Below are 26,412 nucleotides of genomic sequence, written 5' to 3' on the forward strand. Positions count from 1 at the left end.
CGTTTTCCGAGACACCACCTTAACTAAACGTAACTAGTTCGGAAAACCGGTGCACTTTGTATTAATGCACAAAATCAATTTTTTTTTATAATATGACAATATATACACTGAAACAATAAAAATTTCATTCTTCATTTGCAAAATGAAGAAATGTAGTACATTTTCAAGGTCAAGCATGGCTTAAATGCCATCAGTAACTAAAACTATTTTGATTATTAAATAAATATCTATAAACTAAACATTTTCCACAAAAAGTTTATGATTTCGATAAAAAAAAAAAACGTTTTAAAATTATATTGTAGATAAACATACGGTTAACTTATCAGGAATTAGTAAAAAACCAAATAGATTAAAAAATATTCGTTATTCTTTTTAACCTAACAAAAACGAACTGTTTTAAAATAATAAAGTCATCATCGTAGCGTAGATACCTATTTATTGCGTGAGTGTAGATCTGAATATACAAAAGTATATCAAGTTATATCATATTAAAATTCATTATTATTTATTGTTAGCTAAAACCGGCCGTACTTATTAGTAATAGAATCCCCCGAATAATTAATTAAAGAAACACACAATGCATTATGCAACGCTGTGTAAAAATTTCAAGCCAAACATATTATATGTATATCAACTACATACGTGTCGTGTTCGCGTATATACGGAAGCTGGATTTTTATTTATTATGAATAAGATTATATACTACAGCATAAACGTGAAGCGGTGAAAGCCCAGTGGGTAGGAGCTCGACTTCACTTTGAGGGGCCGAGTTCGAATCCCAGCACGCACCTCAAACTTTTCTAAGTTATGTGGGTTTTAAGTAATTGAAATCTCACTTGCTTCACCGGTAAAGGAAAACATCGTGAGGAAACCTGCATTCCTGAGAGTTCTCCATAATGTTCTCCAAAGGTGTGTGGAGTCAACCGTGGGCCAGCGCGGTGAACTACAGTCTTAACCCCTTTTCATTCTGGGAGGAGACCCGTGGCCTGTAGTGGGCATGACAAAGCATGTATTCATGTAACCCAGCAATGGATTAGTAATGTTATTAATCAAAAAACACAAAAACTATCCCAACAATAACATCAAAAGGTTTCCTCAAAATCTCAACATCATACAGAGACGACATGACTGATAAACTAAATGTATAAAAAACATGTGATAAACGATTGACCTAAGGGTATACACAACAATCCATTCAGTCTATCACAACCCGTTACGGAGAACGGACGTCGGATCTTAAAAAGTATGTCATAGTGAACAAGAATATTACAAAAAAAATGGATCACCAAAATTTGGATAAAACTTCCTCCATATACCCAATGCTACCAAAGGGGGAGGACAACACAATTATTCTGACCCAGAGAAACGGGCCCAGAATCTTGATTAGGGAAGACACGATATTGCAAGGCTGCGCCGGTTGTGGTAGAGCTCAGTTCGCTTGCTCGGGCATGAAAAAAAAATGGACGGCTCTGTGTTGGGGAAAGCAGTCGGATAAGAAATATTATTGTTGTAAGTACATTTTCTCATATATATAGCATAATACAGTCGCTATCCGTGTATACCAAATTTTCAGCTATCTGCTACAACACGCAACGAATTTTGAAGCGGTTTACATCATAGTATAGATAATTTTTCACAGATGGTTTATGTGTTTATTACTACTTAAGTTTTTACTACGTAGAAAAAAAGATTATCTACCAAGTCGCTAAAAAATATCTTTTTCCAGGGGATACAGTTTGATAAGTATAGCTTTTAAAGCTGTCAATTTAGTTTGGTTTTTAGATATGTTTACTTTTATTGTTGTTTATAATCGGAACCAACTATATAATAAATGCAGTTCAAAGATTTTATTTAAAATAAAGTCAATAAGATAAAAGAAAAACTTCTAAAGCAAACGCAAAAACACTTATTATTGAAATTTATTTATTTAATTCATCGAACAATATTTCAATATTCAAAATAAAATAATAAACTAGGCCTTGACTAATTAGCAGTCTACCAACGTGCCGCCAAGTTAATCAGCGTTCCAGTACCGCGTTCCAGTATCCAGTACGCGCCATATCCAGTTTAGCCAGCTACCATCTTAGACTGCTTAATCTTACCACCAGGAGAGATTGCATTAAATAAAATAATAAATATATTTTTTATTCTTAGCCCCGTAAATAAGCTAACTCATTACCCACTGAGTGTCTACGTACATAACAACATAAGTACATCTTATTTCTTTAATTGGAATGATGTAATATGTAATAACGGACTAATATTTGAAGATTGTTTTTTAGCTTGAGACGTGTTGGTATGCTTTTTTTGCAATGTCACTACACAAACTAGGTCTTTGGCTTAAAATGAAATCTTTATATATTTTCTTCTTTTTCCATAATAAGATTTGTGGTGTTTCTGATAAAAAAACAACTGCCCTGCGGCTGATCGTAAAAATTTAAAATTTTAAGATAATATTTTTTGAGCACTGATAAAGAGAGATTATTGTACTGAGAAATATTTTTTTTTTCATTCTAAGGGTTCAGACTAGACAGGAGAGCAAACCTTTTATAAAAGTATTTATACTTAATTATTTTAGTATTGGTTACAAAATATAAAACACGTGTTTCACATTTATTGATAATACTACCCCCCAAAGGAGCGAAATGGGGAATGAAAGTCCATAATTTGCCTATACCTAATCGAGGCCTCTCTACATTGGACGAGTGGCGACGGATTGTAATGCGAGCCACAGCACCCAGTCAAGACTGAAACGCACGGTCCTCGAAGACTTTAGGCCGTAGTCTGTCGCTGCGCTGCCCAAGAACAGTAAACTTCACTCACACTTGAGGGCGTTATGAATAACACTCAGACATGCAGAGTACCTTACGATGATTTCCTTCACTGCTAAAACGCACACAACTTCCAAAAATCAAGAGGTGCGCTCGGGGTTATTGTCTTCGGCTTCATTTGTGGATGGACCGATCACCCGAAAGTGAAGCCGAAGTCAAGGAGTTTGACCATGATGGATTACTATTCCAGCTGGGCTAGCACAGGCAGGAGACAACAACTATATCCCCCGATTATATCCCCTGACAAGGGATTTTAATAACGTGTCCACCTGCTAAAGCACGGGAAAAGACAATAGAAAAAGTTTACCCCCGTTTATTATTACACATATATTATTTGGATACTTGTGCGCCAGTTCTCTGAGAGATGACGGAGAAGATTAATTTTTATCCTTTCCCCGAGGAGAGAATTGTCTGGACAAATTAGTTTTTCTATTCAGTTTGACTGAGTACTACACAAAGGTTCTGACAACTAGGCTATCATCTGATTATTAATCTCGTCAGATATCAGATATTCTACCCACGAAGTAGCTTGTATCCGCTAGTTACGGATACTTATTTAGTAGCAGAGTTTTTTGCGACGGAGGTCTCCGGGGCTCGACGGGTAGCGTCCAGAAATAAGCCAGTGATAGATAGTACTTACCATCGCCGTGCTTGTGTCTAGCGCTACGCAGCATGGTAACAAAGCTGTGTTCCGGTCTGATGGGCTTGGTTGCCGGTGTAATTACAGGCAAATGAGGCTTAACACCAACGACTAAAATTGATCACAGAGCGGCATGTTGCAGGACGTGTTCCTTGAATTCCCAGTGAACCTTTGCTCTGTTTATAGGCACTTAACATCAGCTTGATCCATAAATTTTTACTATAAAAAAGTGTAGTGGCGATTTTTACAAGTAGCCATTCAAGGGTCTATACAATGAGCAACTAAATAACTACAGCCGCTTTAACACACCTTTTTTTATTAAAATCTAAGTTTGCTGTACTATATGAAACTCATCGTTAAAGGTTAAATGGGAAAAAAATTAGCATGTCATGCCTAAATACTATTTGCAAATTTAATAGACTATAATTTTTTTTTTCTTTGTACTGCGCTGTCATGATGAATTGAACTTGGTTATAATTATGTCAGGCTAATAGGTATCTTGGGACTTACTACTCAGCGTTACTACCTTGTCACTGCCATTGCCTAAAGCAGACATATTATAAAATGAAATGAAAATTAAATTAAAGTTCACTTTACTTTCCACCAAAACATAACAAAAAGAAAAACAACAAATATTGAATAGGACGTCCCTAAAAAAAGGATTGTAATTCTGTAACTGCGTTGACAATATTAAAATAATACTGTTTTTATTCTAAACGATTATAGTAAGGTGCCTAGATGCAATCAAGAGATTCGTAAACACAACATTTCCATAACACGAAAAACAACAACGTGTAAATCATAAAGTGAATTAAATAATAATTATATTATACATTTATTAAAAAATATTATATTATTATGCGCATGACGCATTTGCTTAATTTCTTTGTCCTTATTTGCAATATTTTTATTGCAAATTGCATTATTTTTATAAATCAATATTATAAAGAGGAAAGATTTGTGTATGTTTTTGTTTGAACCCAAAAGGTTTCAAGACTATTGGACCGTTTTAAGCCATTTTTTTATAAATAGAACGCCAAACTATCACGAAGTAACAAAAGCGATAATGTTTTTTCAAAAAAAAATAAGTGATCCTTAAGAACATTGCAATAATGTAATCAGAAGTAGCAAAATCTTGCCTATAAAATTTTATTACTTTTAAACTATTGATGATATATAAAAGTTATGTACTATATGATCAAAGGAGTTATTATTCCGTACAAAAAATCTCCGGGAAAACTGACAATTCCCGCGGATTCGTAAAAAATCGTTGAGTTAGATATTTTTAACTAAACTTTCTATAGAGGTCTGATTTAATGTGTTATTATCGTGTTTACGGTTTGTATCGGTCTTACAACAATTTCAGCTAACCAGCTAATAATAACACCTAATATGATGTTCCATAATAAGTAAAAATATTATTTAATATGTACTTGTAAATATATAATATCTATGAAATTTATCTTTAAATTATTTTTGTAACAGAATGTAGAATCTTGTTAAAATTCAAAATTCAAAAAATTCAAAATTCAAAATTCATTTATTTCAAGTAGGCCTAATACAAGCACTTTTGAAACGTCAAGTCTGTCCGTGTGTAGTGACTCTACCACCGGTTCGGAAGGCAGATTCTACCGAGAAGAAGCCGGCAAGAAACTCAGCAGTTGCTCTTTTCCAACATCAAAAATTTACATTTTACATTTTAACATTCATTTTTCTATCTTGTGAGAGATGAAAGCGGAGCCGGATGCTTCCAAGCAACCTTGTCATTAAGAAACTCATCAATTGTGTAATAACCTCGCTGTAATAAATGTGTTTTAACATGTGTTAATATTTAAATATAATGTATATTTTTAGTAGTTACACTTTCAACCAGAGCACATTATAAAATCATCATGCTCAGATCCTGGGGTAGCTGGAAAAGATCTCATAAGCTTTCCTTTTTTTACTTAATATATTTATGTTTAAATCACAATTTATGGTACATAAATAATAAATAAATAAGTGTTAATAATTTATTCAGTCCTTCATTCATTTATTTTTTGCTTTCTTGTATAGCATATTGGGTAAATAGGTATATGAGCATGGTCATTAAATCTTTCCTATAGAATAGACCTAGCTCTTTTTATAGGTACTTGTCATTATAGATTAGTATCTCGACTTATGCAACATTAACTACATTAACAGAGGATGTAATTTTTTTTTTAATTTAATCTCACTTCGCTTAAATGAAACCTATCGATAAAGTGTATCCAGGAAATATAACCACATGCATGCCATGACTCTGGTCGGTCATGTTGAGTAGAAATTGGCTATTATCACGCCAGTCAACTAACTATTAAATACGAATCAAATCCAATTAAGCATTAATTCAAACACGTCTTAGATTAAGCGAACAATAGCGATGTGTAAATCATGAATGCGAAATAAAAAATATATATTGTTCATTCGCCAGGCGCCGACTTCTTTGTAAAAGGTTTCAAGATTCTATAATCTATAGAGAGGGATTAGTAGCCTCTTTAACGGGATATGCTACGACAAAAAATTTCGTGCATCTGAGTCATATAACCCCTGAATTTCTGATGACATACCTAGTAAGTTTGAGAACGGGCAATTTGAGAATTCACTGGTCGTTTGGAGTCTTCGCTGTGCGATTGATGTGCGTGCTGGCAAAGACGTGCCATCAGGCGGTTTAGCGTTCCGGTACGACGAATACGTGCGTACGCGTACTTAGTAACCGATTAAGGTATGCGTTTACCCTTCACAAGTTACTAACAGAGACAGGCATAGGCTAACTAGCGGTGGAAGAAAAAAAAATCTTATACCTTATTGTTTAAAAAATGCCTGAAAGTATGTATAAACTATCAAAGAGCTGTGTCGTTAAAGGAAATTCACAAGTCAATGGGAGAATGTTACGAAATACCTGCGAGGCGAAAAGGTATTTTTTAAGGTTTTATCAAGGGCCTTGGGACGTGCTTATCTTACGTATTTCAAACGCAAATTTTATTCATAAATAAAAATATCATTTTGATTTTATAAAATGTTTGTATGCACATGGGAGAAGGGAAGAAATGGTTTGTCAGGCAAATTAGGAATATGGAATAATCGGAGGTTTTAACATATGCTGACCTTCAAACTTGACCTGTTGATATTGGCTATCAGAGAATATGCCAATGATTCCGATCCTAAATGAAAATTTTAACATTCCGTAAAGTGGTATATTGTAAATTTGGAAGGAAACTCAGTTTCTTATTGAAAATTAACCTCCACCTTATTTATGGTTGTTTTTTTTTTGTTTGATAGGTGAATTAGTCGGAAGTGTCTTTGAGTATGTTTGATGAAAATCGGTCCTACATGGCGGCCGCGACAAAATAACGGAAAACATATTTTTCACAACTCCCACAATATAGTTATAAAATGCAATGGCTTGAGTAGTAGAATAATATAAACTACGACAAATCCCTAATCCGAAACGGCTGCCAGCATAAAATGGTGAATCACATTTTTTACCACAACTCCCTCAATATGGCTATCAAATGAAAAGGCATGACTAGTACATTAATGTACGCTATATAGATAGTCAGGCGGTTTTTATATTTTTCATTTATATTTTGATTCTTGTGAGGTGATCAAGGCCAAATATAAATATAACCTACGGTTAAAGCTCCCCGTAGCTCCAAACACGTTACAGCCTATAAAATTTCACATGTACTCGTAACTCAGTAAACGATTTTATAGTATCATTTAGTCGAATGATGATAAAGATATTTACATATTATAAATTGAAGACTGATATTATTATCACAGAAAGTTTATAATAACAAAATGTCGTATGATTATTGCTATGTAGGTAAACAAAAAAAAAATTTAATAGGGGGTACAGTGATCGCTGTGTCAGTAGTAATAATAATAATAATTGTTGACATTACTATTCTACATGAAGATAATCTGGTGAAAGCTGAAAAGGAAAAAGTATCTAATTACTTGAACCTTGCTCACGAGATTACCGTTTTGTGGCTTGGTTGTTGGATCAAAGCTCGGTAAACCGTTTGGCAGTAGGTACTCCTTTATCGGTAGGGTGATAACTACTAGCCACGGATACAAAAGCGGGCAATTCATCATCAGAAAGTGTGTGGGTATGTTCCGTATAGGCTCCGAAACGGCTGGACCGATTTCAATGAAACTCAGGGAATCTCCGGATTGACCTGGCGAGTAATCCTGTAAAGTTTGGTGATGATCGGAGCACTCGTATTTTTGAACTGTCAAACTGTCAGATACAGCTTTTATTTTTACTATGATGATATTCAAAATTCAAAATTCAAAATTCATTTATTTCATATAGGCCTAATACAAGCACTTTTGAAACGTCAAGTCTGTCCGTGTGTAGTGACTCTACCACCGGTTCGGAAGGCAGATTCTACCGAGAAGAAGCCGGCAAGAAACTCAGCAGTTGCTCTTTTCCAACATCAAAAATTTACATTTTATATTTTAACATTCATTTTTCTATCTTGTGAGAGATGAAAGCGGAGCCGGATGCTTCCAAGCAACCTTGTCATTAAGAAACTCATCCATTGTATACAATTGATGAGTTTCTTCTCGTCTCGTCTTCATCGTCAGAGTTGTCTCTACCTCTATCAGTTTTAAAAATTAGATTTATAAAATACTAGCGTACCCAGCCCGCTTCACCGGGCTAGATTTTGCTTTATTTTATTTAAACAATTAACTCACATCATTAAATTTTTAATTTAAGTGTCATAATATATTAAATCATTTATTTCTCTCCGTATTCATTCTCTTCTATTCTCTTCTCGAGCGGGTGAAAATCATTATCTAAACCCATGAACACCCAACAATAGAATATTTTACGCTTTTATAATAATATGATTCCTAAGGTAATTTTGGACCTACCAATCCATAAGTTTAAAGAATGTGTTAAAACACATTTATTACAGCGAGGTTATTATACAATTGATGAGTTTCTTAATGACAAGGTTGCTTGGAAGCATCCGGCTCCGCTTTCATCTCTCACAAGATAGAAAAATGAATGTTAAAATATAAAATGTAAATTTTTGATGTTGGAAAAGAGCAACTGCTGAGTTTCTTGCCGGCTTCTTCTCGGTAGAATCTGCCTTCCGAACCGGTGGTAGAGTCACTACACACGGACAGACTTGACGTTTCAAAAGTGCTTGTATTAGGCCTACTTGAAATAAATGAATTTTGAATTTTTGAATTTTTAAAAATTAAGCTTAATCTGCTATACTCAGCGAAAAGCAGAATAAACAGTTATATTATTATTAAGTAACAATTACTCTTCTGAAGATGCTCCGGTGTCGGAGCGAAACGTGCGTAGAAGATACATTGGCGAAGATCTGTTTGGTGTGGAGTAAGAAGATTGAAGAAAATTATTAACTACACCGTAGAGTCTCCTGCTTTTCGCAGAGTGTAGGAAATTAAGCTTAATTTTCATAATATAGTGTACTATCGACTTTATAATCGGGAGTGTTCTGATGAGTTGTTCGAATTAATACCACATTCCTTTACTCTCTTCGTGCATCACGTCGAATAACCAAACTCATTCACACCATGTAACATCCGTAATACCAGATTACTTCTGCCGCGCTCTTAAAAAACTTTAGAACAAACTACGAAAAATTGCAGTCAAGGGCCTAAAATGATGAACATCTCATTTTGCTTTAATAAACGAATACTTTTGAAGTTATACTTCTTAAGCGGCATTAGAAAAAAATCATGGGAGTTAAATTATACAATGTAATGAAATGCGCGCGAACATGGTTACTCGATTTTAACAGAATGAAGGTAGTTGCGAAACCGAGGGAAAGGGGTATACATCGCCCGCCAGCTCACTTTTTTCGATTCGCTCGCAAACCGTCACAAAAAAACTGGCACCCTGAAGGTGATTTAATTGATTCAATTGTACAAAAACCTCAAATTTTAATATCCAGTGAAACTTGGTGGTCCGATAATGAGATAACTAGATAATGCGTTATAATAAAACTTTCAATATATTAAATACCTTTTTTCTATTGTTAGTGTCGTTTTCTCTACAAACGTAGAATAAGACGTAAGATAACATTTTTGAAAAGATTTTTATCTTGTTACTCCAAAGAAGTATAACTTCTAACTCGTGTACATAAGTACACTCACGTTTTATTTTTCAATTATCTGTGTGTTCAGTTTTTAAAAAGTTTCAGCGGTAACTGTAAAATTTTATTTACCGTGAAGTGTGATTATTTTCGTTCATGTTTGATAAAAGAAAAAGTTTCATGAACGTTTATATAAGGCCTGTTTCAATTGTTTCAGCTCTGGTGCTGCTGTCCGCCACTTTCGCGCTCAGTCTCCTCGGCACGATATTCTTCTGCTTCACCAACATCATCAATGATGCTATATTATCGGTATGTAAACTTATATCTTAGTATACTCCTAATTTTAGTTCAGTTTACACAAAATTGGTAATTCATTCAAGGGACACTGTTTATTATTTTATAACAAACTACCGGTCTCTCGCGACTTCTTCAGCGTATAAGCCAACCTTGAAAGATAGACATATGCTTTTTTTAGAACTTTTAAGGGGAAAAAATTTGTCATATATAATTTCATCGAAACTTTAACCGTTTACGTAGCCCGCGAAGCGGAAGCTCTTAAAATGAGCTTCATCGGGGCTATGCTCCTATTGATCTTAACGTGATGACATAATATAGCCTTCCTCGATAAATGGGCTTTCCAACACTGAAAGAATTTTCCAATCTGATCTGTAGTTCCTGAGATCACGTTCAAGTAAACAAACAAACAAAGAAACTCGTCAGCTTTATGTGTTACTATAAGATCACTTGTAGTTATCCAACGAAACCTTTGTGATGCCTCTCAATTAGTTCGAAGTTTATATAAAACGTTCATGACCAGTCCATTAAATCATGCGTATGCAAATAAACGATACTAAGCATAAATTACTTATATAATAATAATAAGCGTGAAAAATATTACGGCACGTTCATTCATTCATCAATATTTCAACTTAAATTTCCCATAACGATGACGTGTTTTAAAATTATACATAGCAAATTTCCGGTTTAAGCTCGAAGATGTTCAAATAACAATATAGAATATATTCAAAATTAATTGCGATTAACTTAGTAATAAAAATATATTAATGAACTTGTTTTCCTATCGATTTTGTGCTCATTTTGAATAGAAAAATAGTTGACATTAAAAATGGGAGATTTCAGATTTTTTCCTTTTTTTATGCAACTCTAAGTGATGTTAAATTCCCATATCAATTGATTATAATACAAACTATAAGAAAATGTACCTATTTCATCAATATTTCAACTTAAATTTCCCATAACGATGACGTGTTTTAAAATTATACATAGCAAATTTCCGGTTTAAGCTCGAAGATGTTCAAATAACAATATAGAATTCTAAGGATCAGCAGAGGATTTAAAATTAAAAATAAAAAGAATCACGATCAGCCTAACTTTAATTTACAAATTTCAATTTTAACAAAAAAAATAAACATAACCAAAATAAAAACAGATCCATTAAATAAGCACACAATAACACGCAAATTATCACAAAAAATAACAATTAAGTAATACAAGAAAAATGGCTCACGTGACCCGATATGCACAGCACACACAATGTTCTTCATTGAGATCCAACGAACAAATGAATTTATGACGGTACTGTGCTTGGTTTTATAGGAGGGTCGGTATCGGTGGGGGATGCGGCTAACACGGCCTCTCCTGACGAAGGGTCGTCCCTGACCCGTTGATATGGTGTGGTGCTGGGGGCAGCATCAGCCAACGCCGATGGTCCTGCCTAAGGATCAAAATCCAACAGAGGCATGGAGGATCCGGTGCCCGATCCCGGTGCTGCGGGGTCTGACGGACTTTCTTCAGTTTCGTCATCTGTAGGGAAACCAACATGTTAGAAAGAAGATCCAGCGTACCAGAAGTTATCACAATCAGCTCAGTCTTCTTTCACTATGACGCTTTCACACAATCCATACGTCACGCAACTCAGATCATCTTAAACACAGTCTTACAAACATCACCTCAGAGACGTCTCAAAATAAGAAAATAGGGCCCTGTTACTCTTATCCTTGTTCTTCGTTGACACCTCCAGGCGGCAGCCGTCTGCCAAACACTGACCGCTTCGTCGACCGCCCCATGACTGGTTGCAGATGTCATCTCCAACGCGCTCACGCGTTCACCCAATCAAGGGTCTACTGTCCGACTGAGTGCTTAGCACTGCTGACTACGGACCAGTCCACACAACTTGGACGTCCGACTGAGTGCTTAGCACTGCTGACTACGGACCAGTCCACACAACTTGGACTTCGCGTTAACACACATGCGTGCCTTCACGCCGACGGTTACTCTTAACCGTCTACCCGACTAGGTGCCTCGCACCCCTCACGGGTCTGCCAACCGAGCCATTTACCTTAACCCACCACCACTACCTACGACGCTGTCGATCGCCATCCACTATCCTAACACAGCTTAAGCTAACCTTTGAAATTTACTAACCGTGTTTTAAATTGAGTTTACTACTTTTAATTTGTCCTATTCCGCTAAGAGGTCTTTCTATGAGAGAGAGAGAGAGAACCTACCTACCTACCTACCTATACATGTGGGAAAATAGGTCTTGTTCATTTTTGTTACTAAATAGGATAGCGACAAACAGAGCCACAAGCAGTGTTTAAATGCGATTAAGATAAAATCGGTTGCATTCTTATTGCCAAAGAACGCAGCACACGTCTCCGGACACCACTCGCCCGCCAAGGCACCATGTATTGCGCAGCCGCTTGCGTCGTTTTCCCATAGCTGCCGCTCAACAGCTTGAGCTCGTAACGACCGCTCGGCAGTGCGCCGACCACTCTATACGGACCGCGCATCCCAGGATCTTTTTTTACTGTCGACTGAGAAATTTTATCACAAACACAAGATCCCCAACCGCATACTGACGAGGTGGATGCCTATGCCGATTCGCATACTCGTCCTGGCGACCTTGGTTTTCTCGAAGGAGTGGTCTCGTTCTGTGCCTCATAACCGATGCTACTGGCGTCTGTGTGAACCGCGGTGGGTAATTTATGATCAAAGATAGCCAAGATTGGCTCGCTGGTCAAGTGTCGGATGAGGTCTTGGCGTACCTTTTCTTGTTCGTCTCCCCAGTGAAATGATACCCCTTTTCATGTCACATAGGCGATGCACCCAGTCTTGGTTGCATCATGGTAACGGCAAAAATAGCCAGCGAGACCTAGGAATTGCCTTACCTGTTTGACATTCCCTGGTGGTGGAATCTTCGCCAGTGCTTCCACTTTTCTGGGGCTCGGCTTAACCTGACCTTGACTCACTATTCTACCAAGATATTCAACCTCGGTAGTAAGGAAGTCGCATTTTCGAAGGTTGATTGAGAACCCCGCAAACGTGAGAGTATTCAGTACACGGCGCAGCAGCTCAATGCCTTCAGGAACAGAGTTGCTAAGGAGCAAGACATCGTCGACATAAACTAACACCTTACCTTCATCTATGAGAGCGCGACCTACGATTACGTCGATCAACACTAGTCGAACGTGACAGAGTCCTATCACGGGAATTTGCCCTATCGCTATAATGGCGTAGTGGTGTTAGACTTCTCTAATAGCTACGCAAATGTGATCGTGATCTACTTCGCGTTTTACCACGCTTACTTGTGCGCAAAGGGCTCCGCGAGCGGTGAGCCCGGCCACGTGAGCCACTGATCAAGCGATCCCTTGATCGACCACGTGGCATTATACCAATCCGATTAAAAGGGTTAGTTATACACAAAACAATTTTTTTTTTTTCTAAGACGCGGGTAGATCTGTTTCGCTCCTGGTTTTGTTTATGTGGGCTCTTTAGCAGGACTTTATCCCACTTCTGATCTAAGGATCAGCAGAGGATTTAAAATTAAAAATAAAAAGAATCACGATCAGCCTAACTTTAATTTACAAATTTCAATTTTAACAAAAAAAATAAACATAACCAAAATAAAAACAGATCCATTAAATAAGCACACAATAACACGCAAATTATCACAAAAAATAACAATTAAGTAATACAAGAAAAATGGCTCACGTGACCCGATATGCACAGCACACACAATGTTCTTCATTGAGATCCAACGAACAAATGAATTTATGACGGTACTGTGCTTGGTTTTATAGGAGGGTCGGTATCGGTGGGGGATGCGGCTAACAGAATATATTCAAAATTAATTGCGATTAACTTAGTAATAAAAATATATTAATGAACTTGTTTTCCTATCGATTTTGTGCTCATTTTGAATAGAAAAATAGTTGACATTAAAAATGGGAGATTTCAGATTTTTTCCTTTTTTTATGCAACTCTAAGTGATGTTAAATTCCCATATCAATTGATTATAATACAAACTATAAGAAAATGTACCTATTTTATTTACATCACGAAATCTTGGGTAGAGATCTATGCCCAATTTAACCAGAGAAACTTCATAAGATGAGAAACTTCATTTATTATTGCTAATGAAAGCACAAAATACTCAAGTTTTAGTGTCTTTGAGTATGCTGAGACTTAAGGAACAGTTAAACGTGTCAAAATACTTTATGTGCCCGAAATAATTCTGATCTCATTTAAACACCAACTTTGACTGAACAGAGTAAAAGTAAGCAATATGTTATTGTAGTTGCAGGTATTACTGCCAATCTTTGCTATAGATCTTGACATTGGGTCGGGGAAAGCAGCTAGTAAGTATACAGGGTTAAATCAAAATACCAGTAAGCTCTCATCTCATATTAGTTTGCATTATTGAAACTAACAACTTTTGTTCTACGACTTTTCAAAATTCAGTATTAATTTACTTCATACAAAAAAGCAATAAATCATGTTATTTCTGTACAGTGAGTGACATTACACTGTGAAACCAAATACACGTGATTCGACAACGGGTCAGTGACCGCACGATAGAGTCATGTTTCGCGTGCTGTAGCCAATGTTACATTACAGAGTAGTAACAAGTAGAGTGTCTATATAAAAAATGTAAAATATTAAATATGTCACAAACTATCGAGTTGAAAAAAAAGTCCTTCAGCTACAGGCCGAGCTTTCTGGTATTTTTTATTTAATCCTGTATAACGTAGTTACGTTTTTTTTGGACAGGACAAGACAATAATTTGCCTAGTTAAAGTAAGAAATTCTTTGACACCATTAAATGTCTTCAATTTAATGGTGTCAAAGAATTATTGAGAAGCGATTACGTCAAAGCCTATGAACGCGTTTAAGCATTCATAGGCCCTCTGACGTCCAGCCCCGCGTCTTATCCATGCCCAGGACGTAAGCTACATGTATGCCGAATATCATCAAGATCGGTTGAAAGGTTGAACTGAACAACAAACAAACAGACCCACTTCCGCATTTATAATATTATGTATTTAAAATAGATATCATGTTATAATTTGTATATTGGGCACCTGTTATTATAATTTATATAATTATAGTAGATTAATACTAAGCGTTTCGACATTCCCGGCGGGGATCAATTTAAGAATTTAGAATTAATAATATCTTTACGTTCCCCAACAGAGAATAGGCAGCAGCTTTTTCAGTGCTACTACTACCAATGCTCTAACTTCATAGCTGATGGTGATAATATCAAAATACCCGGATACATTTGTTGTGGGCTCTTGTTGTGGGTTCAGGGCGCGTTAAGAACCCTCGAAACTTTAGGTTTAAGTTGGCGAAAACAGTTATCACCATAACCTCACAATAATTATGTAAACATAGTTTTATAAACGCTTCACAAGTGACTGTGATAGGCCTAAGTATAAGTATAAGAATTTTTAAATTTGTAATTCCAATAGATCCGATTGGGCTCTTTATTTGGCACATAATATATAGCCTGCATGCTGGAGATGGGCGGGGTATTGTGTGATGTTGGTGGACTTTTTTATATCTCTTAAAATAAAAAAGCGTTCATTACACATGTACGTAGTATCAGATAAACCGATTCATTATGTTATACAAATGAGTTGTTCCTGCGGGATTTTAAAAGAACTAGAGAAAACCAGTATTAATACCTATTTGGCTTTATGTGATGACATTACGTAAATAATAGTTAGAAGTAATAATCGCAACGATCAATCGAGTTTTATGCAACAGTTTTTTGACAGTATGAAATGATGCGACGCATCCACGAATCGTTCCGTGTATGAGACCTACGAGTACAATAGCCATGATGACAGTAACATCGAATCGCTAAATCATATTACGAGTATATCTTACGATATACTCGTAATATGATATTTAATTTATTACGAAAAACGTATTTCAATTTATATTCGAAGTGAGATTGGTATTTATTTTAAATAATATATAAATAAAACTCACAAACAAAATCTATCAAAACGCCGCGCTGCCGAATTGAAAATTATGTAAATATAATTTTGTACCGCTTATATTTGGAAAATCCCTGCGTAAATCAAGTATTTTGTGTTAATGTCTCAGTTGCTAATTTTTTTGATATTAATACCAAAATCAATAATCTTTAGCTACGGAACAAGGACTTACTTAAGCCTCTAATTTGCGCATGTCACCTGGCAAGTGTTTTCGCAGGAAATATTCATTTTAAACAAAATTTGCAATTTGTATCACCAAAATTTCTCATTCCTCAAAAATCACCTTTAATTTCTGCAAAAGCAAGATAAATTATGAAAATTAAGCTTGTGAGCTACGAAACGGAGCAAGGGTCGGGGATACGGGATTATAAGACACGTGTGAAGAATAAACTTATATTCAGAGTTCACTTAGAACAACGTGACAGTCAAAATAGTCTCTGGCTAACGACCCACGCAGTGAAAGCGATATCTGGAAGCGTCCTTTTGGATTGACTAGCAAGGTAACCACAGCGTCTGGCAAGTGTCTTCGAGAGGAAAGCGTTTGTAGAATCATTTTTTTTAATTTTTCGGATGGACACTTGCCGCTAACCACCTGAGGGGCGCGTCAATATTGCGTTTTATTGTAATACTAGCTGTTGCCCGCGACTTCGTCTGCGTTTGATTTTGTTTTTTGATGTGGTATTTAATTTAGTTATAGTTCTAAAAAAATTTAAAATTTTCATGCTAAGCCTTAAATGAGGGGTTTGCTGCTGTCCGCTGAGGAGTTCTGTCCTCTTTCTCCAACCACTTTCATCAGATATACACAAAGATTGGGAAAAATTAAACACATATTACAACCTCTATAGTACAAAAATAATTATTTAAATCGCTTATAATTTGTCAGAGTTATGGTGTAAAATCTTCAAACACTTTGATCCCCTCTCCCAAAGGAACCGAGCGGGATAAAAAATATCCTATATTACTTCTAACACTTCCAAGAATATGTGTACAAAGTTTCATGAGGTTCGGTTAAGTAGTTTTTGCGTGAAAGCGTAACAAACAAACTTACATTGACATTTATAATATTGAGTAGGGAAGTAGGGATTACAAGCTTAATTGGGTACACTCCGCGAAAAGCAGGAGAATCTGTATGGTGTGATTTATAATTTCTTCAATCCTTATACTCCACACCATACAGACTATCGGCAATGTACCTATACGTACTCTACGCACGATTCCCTGCGAAACCGGAGCATCCTCAGGAGATGTTGACTTTACAATATACTTCCGTATATCTTAGAGCAGTTTTTCAAAGTAGGCATCATGTATAGTGGCTAAACTGGTTTTGGATATAACTAACATACAATCCCCCCCCCCCCTTATACAGGTTAGCCCAGTTCTATATAGGACTGCATTATACACTAGTTAGGATTGCAGTCAGGGGCAAAAAAAAACCCACAAAGGTTCTCTACTCCTGATATATAAAAGTCAAGGACTTTTCGAAACTACAAATTACAGTAATTTCTCACATAGCACTTATAGGATAATATTACCATATATATATCAAGAAAAAACACACAAAAACCCACAAAGGTTCTCTACTCCTTATATATGAAAGTCAAGGACTTTTCGAAAACCCACAAAGATATGCCATCAACCATTCACTTCATTACATTACTTTGTAAGCTCACTGCCATCGACTATAAAAGCCATCCTTATTTCTTTAACCTTCAAATCAAAAGTGAATAGGCATTTACTAAGTAAATTCATTTAACCTTAAACCGCATCATCGTATACGGTCCGATGTGATTGCGGCAAAGCTTTTCTAACACAGCTAAACTGCTGAATCGATTTTGATGTATTTATACCAAAAAAATTGTGTCCAATTTTAGACACCGCACATTCTGTGCAGTTTGGTTGCCTTGCAGGGATCGCTTTTAAGCCATAAGGCCTCCAATTTCAATGTGTCGTTATTATTCTGTGTTTCTTGATAAATAATACATTACACATTTTTTTAGTTACCATGGAAACTCAATAATATGTAATATAATATTTTACATTAAAATATTCAATAATTTTGAAGCCTGGCATAATATAATAAACCTTACATTTATCCTTTATCAAATCTCAGAGCTATGGTGCAAAAGTCTAAATAATATCCAAATAATATATGTGTAATAATAAACTGAGATAAACTTCTCCTATTCCATGTTCCCGGGCTTTAGGCGATGGACACGTTAATTATATCAATTGTTAAGGGATATAATCGGTGGATATAATTTTCATCTCCTACCCGTGCTAGCACTGCTGATAAGCTTTCTGCTTAATTAATAATAATAAAATAAATAATAGTTGAAAAAAAAACTAAAAAAAACGCTTTTTATAGAAAACCGAACTAAAAAATAGAACATAAATTTTAATGAATTTAAATTAAAAATAGTGTTAAAAATTTCAATAAATATAAATTAATAATAGTGTGAATAAAAAAAAAATTATTGTAAAAAAAGCGTGGGGTGCATGGTGTCAATAGTTATAAATATTTTATTGACAGATATGAGTAGAGTGATTATTATTTTGATAATATCTTAAAAAGCACCCACACTTTTTTTAAATAATTTTTTTTTTATTCACACTATTATTAATTTATATTTATTGAAATTTGTAACACTATTCTTAATTTAAATTTATTAAAATGTACTTTCTATTTTTTAGTTCGGTTTTCTATAAAAAGCGTGTTTTTAGTTTTTTTTAAACTATTATTTATTTTCTACTATTTAGTTTGGTTTATTTTAAACTGTTATTTGATCTAATCTACTATCAATTCCGTGATAACTTATTTAAAACAGCCCATTAAAAAGTAACAGCTAACGCCCTCTACCATCTAGTAGTTTAATGCTTAACGCCATCTGTTGGAAACGCCGTAGGTTTTTTACATTTGGGTCTAGGGTTTTTTACATTTGGGTCTAGATGGTGCTGTAGTAATTTGTAATTAATAGTTCGAAAAAACTAAAAAATCTTGTTTTTTATATTGAAAATTGGAATAATCTTCTCAGATTAGAGTATTGTCATCGGTCCTCGATATGTCTACAAAGTTTGAATCAAATCTGATCGTTCAAAGTGGGTCTAAATCGCGCCCAAAGAAGTCGGTTACAAACATACAAACATACATACAAGTAAAGCTAATAAAAAGCGTGTAAAAAGAAACATCTGTCGTAGGCTACTATTCGGAATTTACACTTCTGTCCAAGGTGAATTGCACAGAATTTTGTTTTTTAATTATATAATCACTAAAGTTATGAATGGGTACGTAAATCTAACTATGTTAATATGTTTGCTTGAGACACTGACCACTTAAAACTAAGTAAAGACACGTACGATGAGTATTATTTTTAGATTAGCAAACTCATAAATATTTATTGTCATTTTGTACGTCACTAAGATATATCAAGCTGTTAAAATGCCACACCTGTGTATGCAATGGAATTCGATAATAAATAATCGTATTTTACGGTCTTCCTTACTCGAAAATTTATTAGTTGTGTAGCAAATTGCGTCACGAGAAAGAAAAAATTAAATTGGCTTAAACACCCTTTATACCTATAGCTTCGAAGCAACAAAGTTTATGTTGCAGGCGTCATAAATAAAATAAAAACTGCAATGATCCTCTTTGGTTTTTTTAATTGTTCTTTTATGACTGATTTTTGATATATAAAAATTTGGCGTTGTCCACCACGTAGTGTTTATATATTTTTTGTTGTCCACCGCATCGGCTGTGTATATCTGTACATGCACCTGAGTTATGCACATGCCTTGGGCATATAATTATAATCTCAATTAATTTAATTCGATTTTTAAATTAAATTATTTCGTACTCAGATAAATAGCTTCTCTCGTAATTAGCCTTAATCTGAGATTACACACAATAGAAGTGAGTGTATAAGTTTAATTTCTTGTTTTTGATATTATTACTGTAATTGTTTATGTCTAAAGCAATATTATAAATAAATATAAAATATAAATAAATAAACTATGACAATACACAAATCGCCATCTAGCCCCAAAGTAAGCGTAATTTGTGTTATGGGTACTAAGATAACTGATGAATATTTTAATTACTTAAAACGCACATAACTTAAAAAAGTTAGAGATGCGTACTGGAATTCGAACTCGGCCCCCCGAAAGTGAAGTCGAGCTCCTACCCAATGCGCTATCACCGCTTACTGATAGCTTAATAAATGTGTATTGTACACGACAGATAAAATAATTTATATAAATACTATTGATTGAATATTTCACTATCTCTTATGCGGAAATGTCTTTATTTTGTAAGTGTGCTACTCATACACGAAGGATACTTTTTATCCTGCAAAACAAAATATTTATTACCTTTACCAAAGATAATATGAATACGGAGCTTGGAAAAACAAACCGATAAAGTAAGTGTGTTTAAAAAAAAATTATGATTTTTCTTGTAGAGCATGGTCCTGAAAAACAACTCTCTCGCGTTTTCAATGTGGAGGCGACCAACGGTGCACCCCTTGATGAAAGTCCACCTATTCAACTACACCAACTGGCAGCGGGTCAAAGACGGCCTGGACACCAAGTTACACGTTGAGGACGTCGGGCCCTACGTTTACTCGTAAGTTGATTTTCAACCTTATATTACAAGCACGAAGAGTCACATCAGTGTGTAGGTCCCAAGACGTCTTGACTCTCGAAGCCTCGGGACTTCAGAATAACTTGCGTTAACGGTAAACATCGTGCGGAAACCTGCATACCTGAGAGCTCGGCTCCGTAATGCTCTCAAGGACGTGTGGAGTCTACCAATCTGCACTTGGCCAGCGTGGTGGACCAAATCCGGTTGTGGATTGAATAGGTCGATGATTATGACCCCCTGAAATCTAGCCTTCAATACAATATCATTCATCATTGGTGGATCTGGCGGTGCTCGGAGTTCATAAGCTCGCTCGTTTGCCCGCTCTTATATAAAATGTAAAACTACATATCCAATTCGAGTTATGATCGTTATGATAAAACATTAGGCTGGGCATTGTTTCAACGCATGCATGAGGTGCACTCTACTATCCAGTAGAGAGCACCTCATGCATTCGTTACGACGCACAACCAACGACCCCACTTTTTATCTGAGTGCCAGGTGTTAGTGTACCCAGGTTTACTTATTCGATCGCGTGAAAGTTATATACGTTTTATATGTTATAGAAATAGCGCCATCTAATGACAGTATGATTTCACAGTTTTGTCACTGGATGGCACTGCTTAAAAACCATATAAATCGTAGTAAACTTTTACGTGACCGAATAAGTCAATGTAAGTAGAAAATATCACACCTGGCACTCGCATCTCGCGACGGATTTTAACTTAAATACCTTCGTAGCGGATGGCTACGGCGTAGAGGCCTGGAATGTTTCAAGGTTGAAAGATCACCAGACTTACTTGTATTTATAATGGTATTCACTGTTCAACCTCAAAGGCATCGAACTTCCTCGCGATAAAAAAAAAAGAAATTTTTCTGGGTATTGAATATAGAACACGTGTTCCGAAGACGGAAAATGTTAATAGGCTCGTCATAAATTAAGTATTATGTAATTTCAATATTTATGAGAGGTTCAAACGAGTTCGTTATCAGCTATTTTTTCAAATAAAAGCAGCTGTTCAACCATCTCTCTAGGTAAGTAAAAAGTATTGATTTATTTGTGTGAACTAAACGTATCCTTTTGAAATTTCACGTTCCCCGCTTCTTGGTCCGTGTACACTTTTTGATTAGTGTATTATTCCATTAGAAACTTTTACTCGCTATTCCGACCCACTGCGTCACATGGCCTTTGCACTCTAATACTTCGTTTTCACATAATACGTTTTAAATAAAATTCCATAAGGATCGAGATGGACAATAAAAAACAGATTTTTTTAATCCCACTAAGTCGTTTAAAGATCAGCGCATTAAAACTAAAAAAATCCTGATCAATTTATTCACACACGGCAGAAGTGTAACTTCTGAAAAGTAGCCTACGATTGAGGTGGATGCAGAGTATCAGTCAGACCTATCAGATAAATGTAAGGTTTATTATTTAGTTTCCATGGTAACTAGAATAGGTTAAAAAAATGTATAATGTTTTCTATCTCATTCTGTCCTATACATCTATGAGTTTGTTTCTTTATCTAGATATTATTCGGTTTCCTTGGTAACTTAAATAGGAGACAAAATGTATAATGTATTCTATCTCATTCCGTCGCCGACTGAATCCTATACGTTTATGTGTTTTTGTCTCTATGTACTTATTTTTTCGTTTCATCGAGTTCGAAATCACAACGATTCTAAAGAAGTTTCACTTCAAAAGAACTGTTTATACCATGATTATTGATTTATATGAAGCAATAAAAGTTTTAGTCCCTAACCCTAACTAATTTAAAGGATAGTTTGCGAAAAAACGCATATACAATTCATTTGGTAAATTAATTAATATAATTGAATTTTATTTGCACAAGCATCTTTTAGATAGCTCATGTTGCGAAGGTTAAATTAAATTGATAGTGTTATCTCCAAGAAAAGCAATAAAAAGTTATAACAAAGGTGACTTTATTAATTGATTTGTATACTTATAAGTAGTTTAATATAAATCATAAGTGCGTTAACTCTTTTAAGTGATCTCTTTTATTTTTAAATAAGCTTCTAGATAAGACTGTCGTTCTACCAAACTATTTTTTATTTATCTCCTTAATTATGCATCCAGATAATTGTCTTGATTTTCTATATATATTATTTTTAAACTATATCTTCTTCTATATATACAAGCAAAGGCAAAGGTGACTGACTGACTGATCTATCAACGTACAGCTCTAACCACTTGACGGATCGGGCTGAAATTTTGCACACAGACAGTTATTACAATGTAGGATACCGCTAAGAGAGGATTTTTGAAAATTCTAACCCTGAGAGGGTTAAATGCAGTGGCGTGCACTGGGTTTCTTACTAGGTTATGAATACAGAAGGAAAATCGCATAAAACGGCAAAAATCGTCCTCCTATACGAGTTATATATCAATTTTAGGGTAGGCAGTGCTTTCACGCATGTATGAAATGCACGCCACTGGTTAAATGGGGGTTAATAGTTTGTATAAAAATACTTCATTTATCAAATAATTTTTCAAGTTAATTCCATGAAACTTTGATTTTAGGTTTGACGATTAAAAATAAAGAAATACGTGTTTCACATATTTTAAAAAATTCCAACTCCAAAGGCATCAAATAGGGGATGAAAATTTAAATGAAAGTTTCTGATTTTTTAAGTAATTTACGTTCATTATTTTTCTATTAGCAGCAAGACATATTTTTAAACCTTTGTAGTTAAAAATTACCAAATAAGTATGTATACTCTCCGTCCTTTTTACTAACTCTATGCCAAAAATCAACTAGATTGTTCGTTTAGTTAGGTCATAAAGGAAGAACAAGCAAACAAACAATTAAACACACTTTCGCTTATATAATATTAATATCTAAGGATGTGAGCTGAGAATAAGTTTTCTATGAGCGATTATATAAGTATTTTTTCAGTATATCCGTTACATACAAACCAATTATCTAATCCTTATTTATTAACTCTTTTAGATTAGTACAGAGAAAAGGATGTAGAAGTTATATTATTAGACAATCTTTTCCGAAAAACTGCTATGGTGATTTTTGTGTTTTGGTTTTATGGTATGATACCTGTATGTATCAAGGTATATATAAGTTGGTTTTCGTCATGAATTAGGTAGGCAATTAAAATTCTTATTTTTTTTTTAGTAAATGTTAACCCTTGACTGCCATCTCACCTGATGGTAAGTGATTATGCAGTCTAAGATGGTAGCGGGCTAACCTTTTAATTAATCCATTAATCGTTTCTACGCGACATTATACCGAAATGCCAAACTAACTAGCCCCGGCCGAAACCTCCCACCAAATCAGACCAGAGAAAATTCATAAATATAAAACTCCCAAATTGCTCCTGCCTGATTCGATCCCGGGACCTCTAACTTAAAGCCACAGCCCTCACCGCTACGCCGGGCAAGTTATTTTAGTATTCAACTTACGGGTTAACAAAACTCGCTTAGCTGTGCTCTTTTAAAAATGAATAATATCTCTTCTGAATCACATCGGAAGCTTTGAGATAGTAAATTATTATTTGAATATAACCAATATATTGGCGTTTCGTCGGAAAATGGGTTTTACGTCCAACAGGATAAGGTTTATATTCATACGACTAATTCTGGTGGTGATAAACTAGATAACAACTGAATTTAGTGTCATTTTATATGCGGAGGGTAACATTGAAGTTACTGTCATTACATAATAGCTGTTATTGATATTCTAATACTATTACAATAGCGTTAAAACGATAAAACAATAACAAGTAACAAACAGGGTGGATTTGCGACTCCTTTTAAATTTCTTTTTAAGTTTTCATCATCTTCAAGTAGTCATAAAATGTGTTAGAATAACAATAACCTATTGCTATGAATAATAGTAAAAAAAAAAATCTTTTTAGTTATTATTGACGGACCAATTGGGCCACCTGTATCTGGTAAACCATCGCCTATACCAGAGCAACATATCGTAGAGCAGGCACGTCCTAGTGGGAGCACGTCCTACGAAGCACATCCTACAAGGCGACAGCCCTGTATACATCAACCTAAGTCCCCTTTAGACCGGAACACAATGCTTCTTTGCGACAGAAATAATCATGGTGGTCCGGGCTATTTCCCCGGACGCTCTCTTAAAAAAGTTCCACTTCTACTACTATATACTACGTGTAAATGAAAACCGAAATAATACTTCAGAGGCTTCAGGGCCTTCAAAGGTACATTATATACTGCCTCTGTGACTTATCTATGAAAACGGAACGCTAATAGTTTTTAAGTAAACCATTGCCATAGTTTTTACTAAAGGAAATCGATACAGCCCTAACATCACATGCAAAAGTAAAATCGTGACCCCTGCCACTTTTTTAAGGTACGCATCACGTAGTGTTGGTCCTTTGGCTTCAATAGGGCTGTCATAAGTAAACACTAGAATGTTTGAATTAGTTTGCATGGAATAATAAATATGCTTCTTTTATATTAATATTTTCACAGGGTGATTCCTTACGAAATATACTTATGCAAACTTCAACAGTATTTTGTAATTCCGTTACACGTTGTATATTATGCCGTCCTTTTGACGTGACAACGTCTTATAAATTGGTTTGCCGGGTGACACTTCAAGAAACTGTGTTACGCTCCGCGCACGTTATGCGCTCACAATGAGAGCGAGTGAGAGGCACGCGTCCCTTCCACTCGGGCATGGTTAGCCCGCCTAAGAGCGAGAGAGACAGACATAAAAAGTGAAAGGCACGCGTCCCTTTGTAGTAAACGCTGTTTCATTGTACGCAAATGTATTGCAAGTTATTGTATGTATATTTGTATATAAATACGTATGTATGTGTAAAGGTAAAAATAAAATTTTGTTAATATGAAATTCAGTGCGAGATTCTTTGTATAAATTAATGTTTTAAATATAATTCTTTGTATAAATAAATGTTTTAAATTGTTACTACTATTTCATCCTTCTTCCTACTATACGAATGAATATTCACATTAAAATTATTTAAAAACACTCAAAGTCGTTGTCACGTAAAACTTTCGCCCGTATACCGACTTTACAGGCAACCAATTTTTTAATAACGGGCATTGCTGGACGTAGCCGTTCGGTTCAATACACAGCTCTTGAGTTTTGTGTCACCAGAAATTGGGTCCCGCCATTAATACAATATCATTAATTAGGGGTGTGGCAGTTACAGTCCCCCTAATGGGTTTCTGCGCAACTTCGTACCGGAACGCTCAATGATTAAGAGGCACGTCTTTGACGGTAGGGCAGTCACTAGCCACGGCCTTAAACTCCCCCACCAGAGCAGACCAGATAAATTCTTTTATAAATTATCAAATAGCCGCGGCCCGAACCTGGGACCTTCTGCTTATAAGACCACAGCACTCATCACTTCACGCCACAATGAAAATCATATTTTAGTTTTTATCTTTTCCTCATTCATCTCTAAACATCCATTAATATTTTACGTCTTTATTTACGAAAACGTACCTACGTAAGTAAACAAACATGTTACGTGCAACGGTACAAGTCTAGTCTAAGGTCTAATACTTAGGTATTTGATTGATACTTAATACGTAGAACATGACGGCACTCCTAGACTCAAGTTTAGTGATATCTTTGATAACCTTTGCGCGTTTTCTCTGCACATATTATTCTACCTAATAAGTTAGGAATGTACACTTAATTAAACTATGTATAAATTATAGTTTATATATCATCATTATCCTCTGCTGAGTTTGTTGCCGGCTCTTCTCAGTGGAATCTGCATTCCGAACCGATGGTAGAGTCACTGCAAACAGACTGACTTGACGTTATGAATTTGAATTTTGAATATCCATTATCAATCCATTATCGCTACAAGGCACGGGTATCCTCTCATAATGCGAAGGGATTAGGCATACAACGCTGAC

At 35.3% G+C, this 26,412-nt stretch overlaps 1 protein-coding gene across 1 annotated transcript in view; it reads left to right on the top strand.

Annotated features, from left to right (window-relative positions):
• Nucleotides 1–1,215: 1,215 nt before the first annotated feature.
• LOC120628059 (scavenger receptor class B member 1-like) overlaps nt 1,216–26,412 on the top strand; it is a 39,717-nt gene continuing 14,520 nt past the window's right edge. The window contains exons 1-3 of the mRNA XM_039896253.1: nt 1,216–1,509; nt 9,790–9,881; nt 20,335–20,498. Of these exons, the coding sequence (XP_039752187.1) occupies nt 1,278–1,509; nt 9,790–9,881; nt 20,335–20,498 (488 nt within the window). The 5' untranslated portion in view covers nt 1,216–1,277. The remainder of the gene's footprint in view (nt 1,510–9,789; nt 9,882–20,334; nt 20,499–26,412) is intronic.

This window comes from Pararge aegeria, chromosome 12 (genome assembly GCF_905163445.1).
Source record: "Pararge aegeria chromosome 12, ilParAegt1.1, whole genome shotgun sequence".
NCBI lineage: Eukaryota > Metazoa > Arthropoda > Insecta > Lepidoptera > Nymphalidae > Pararge > Pararge aegeria.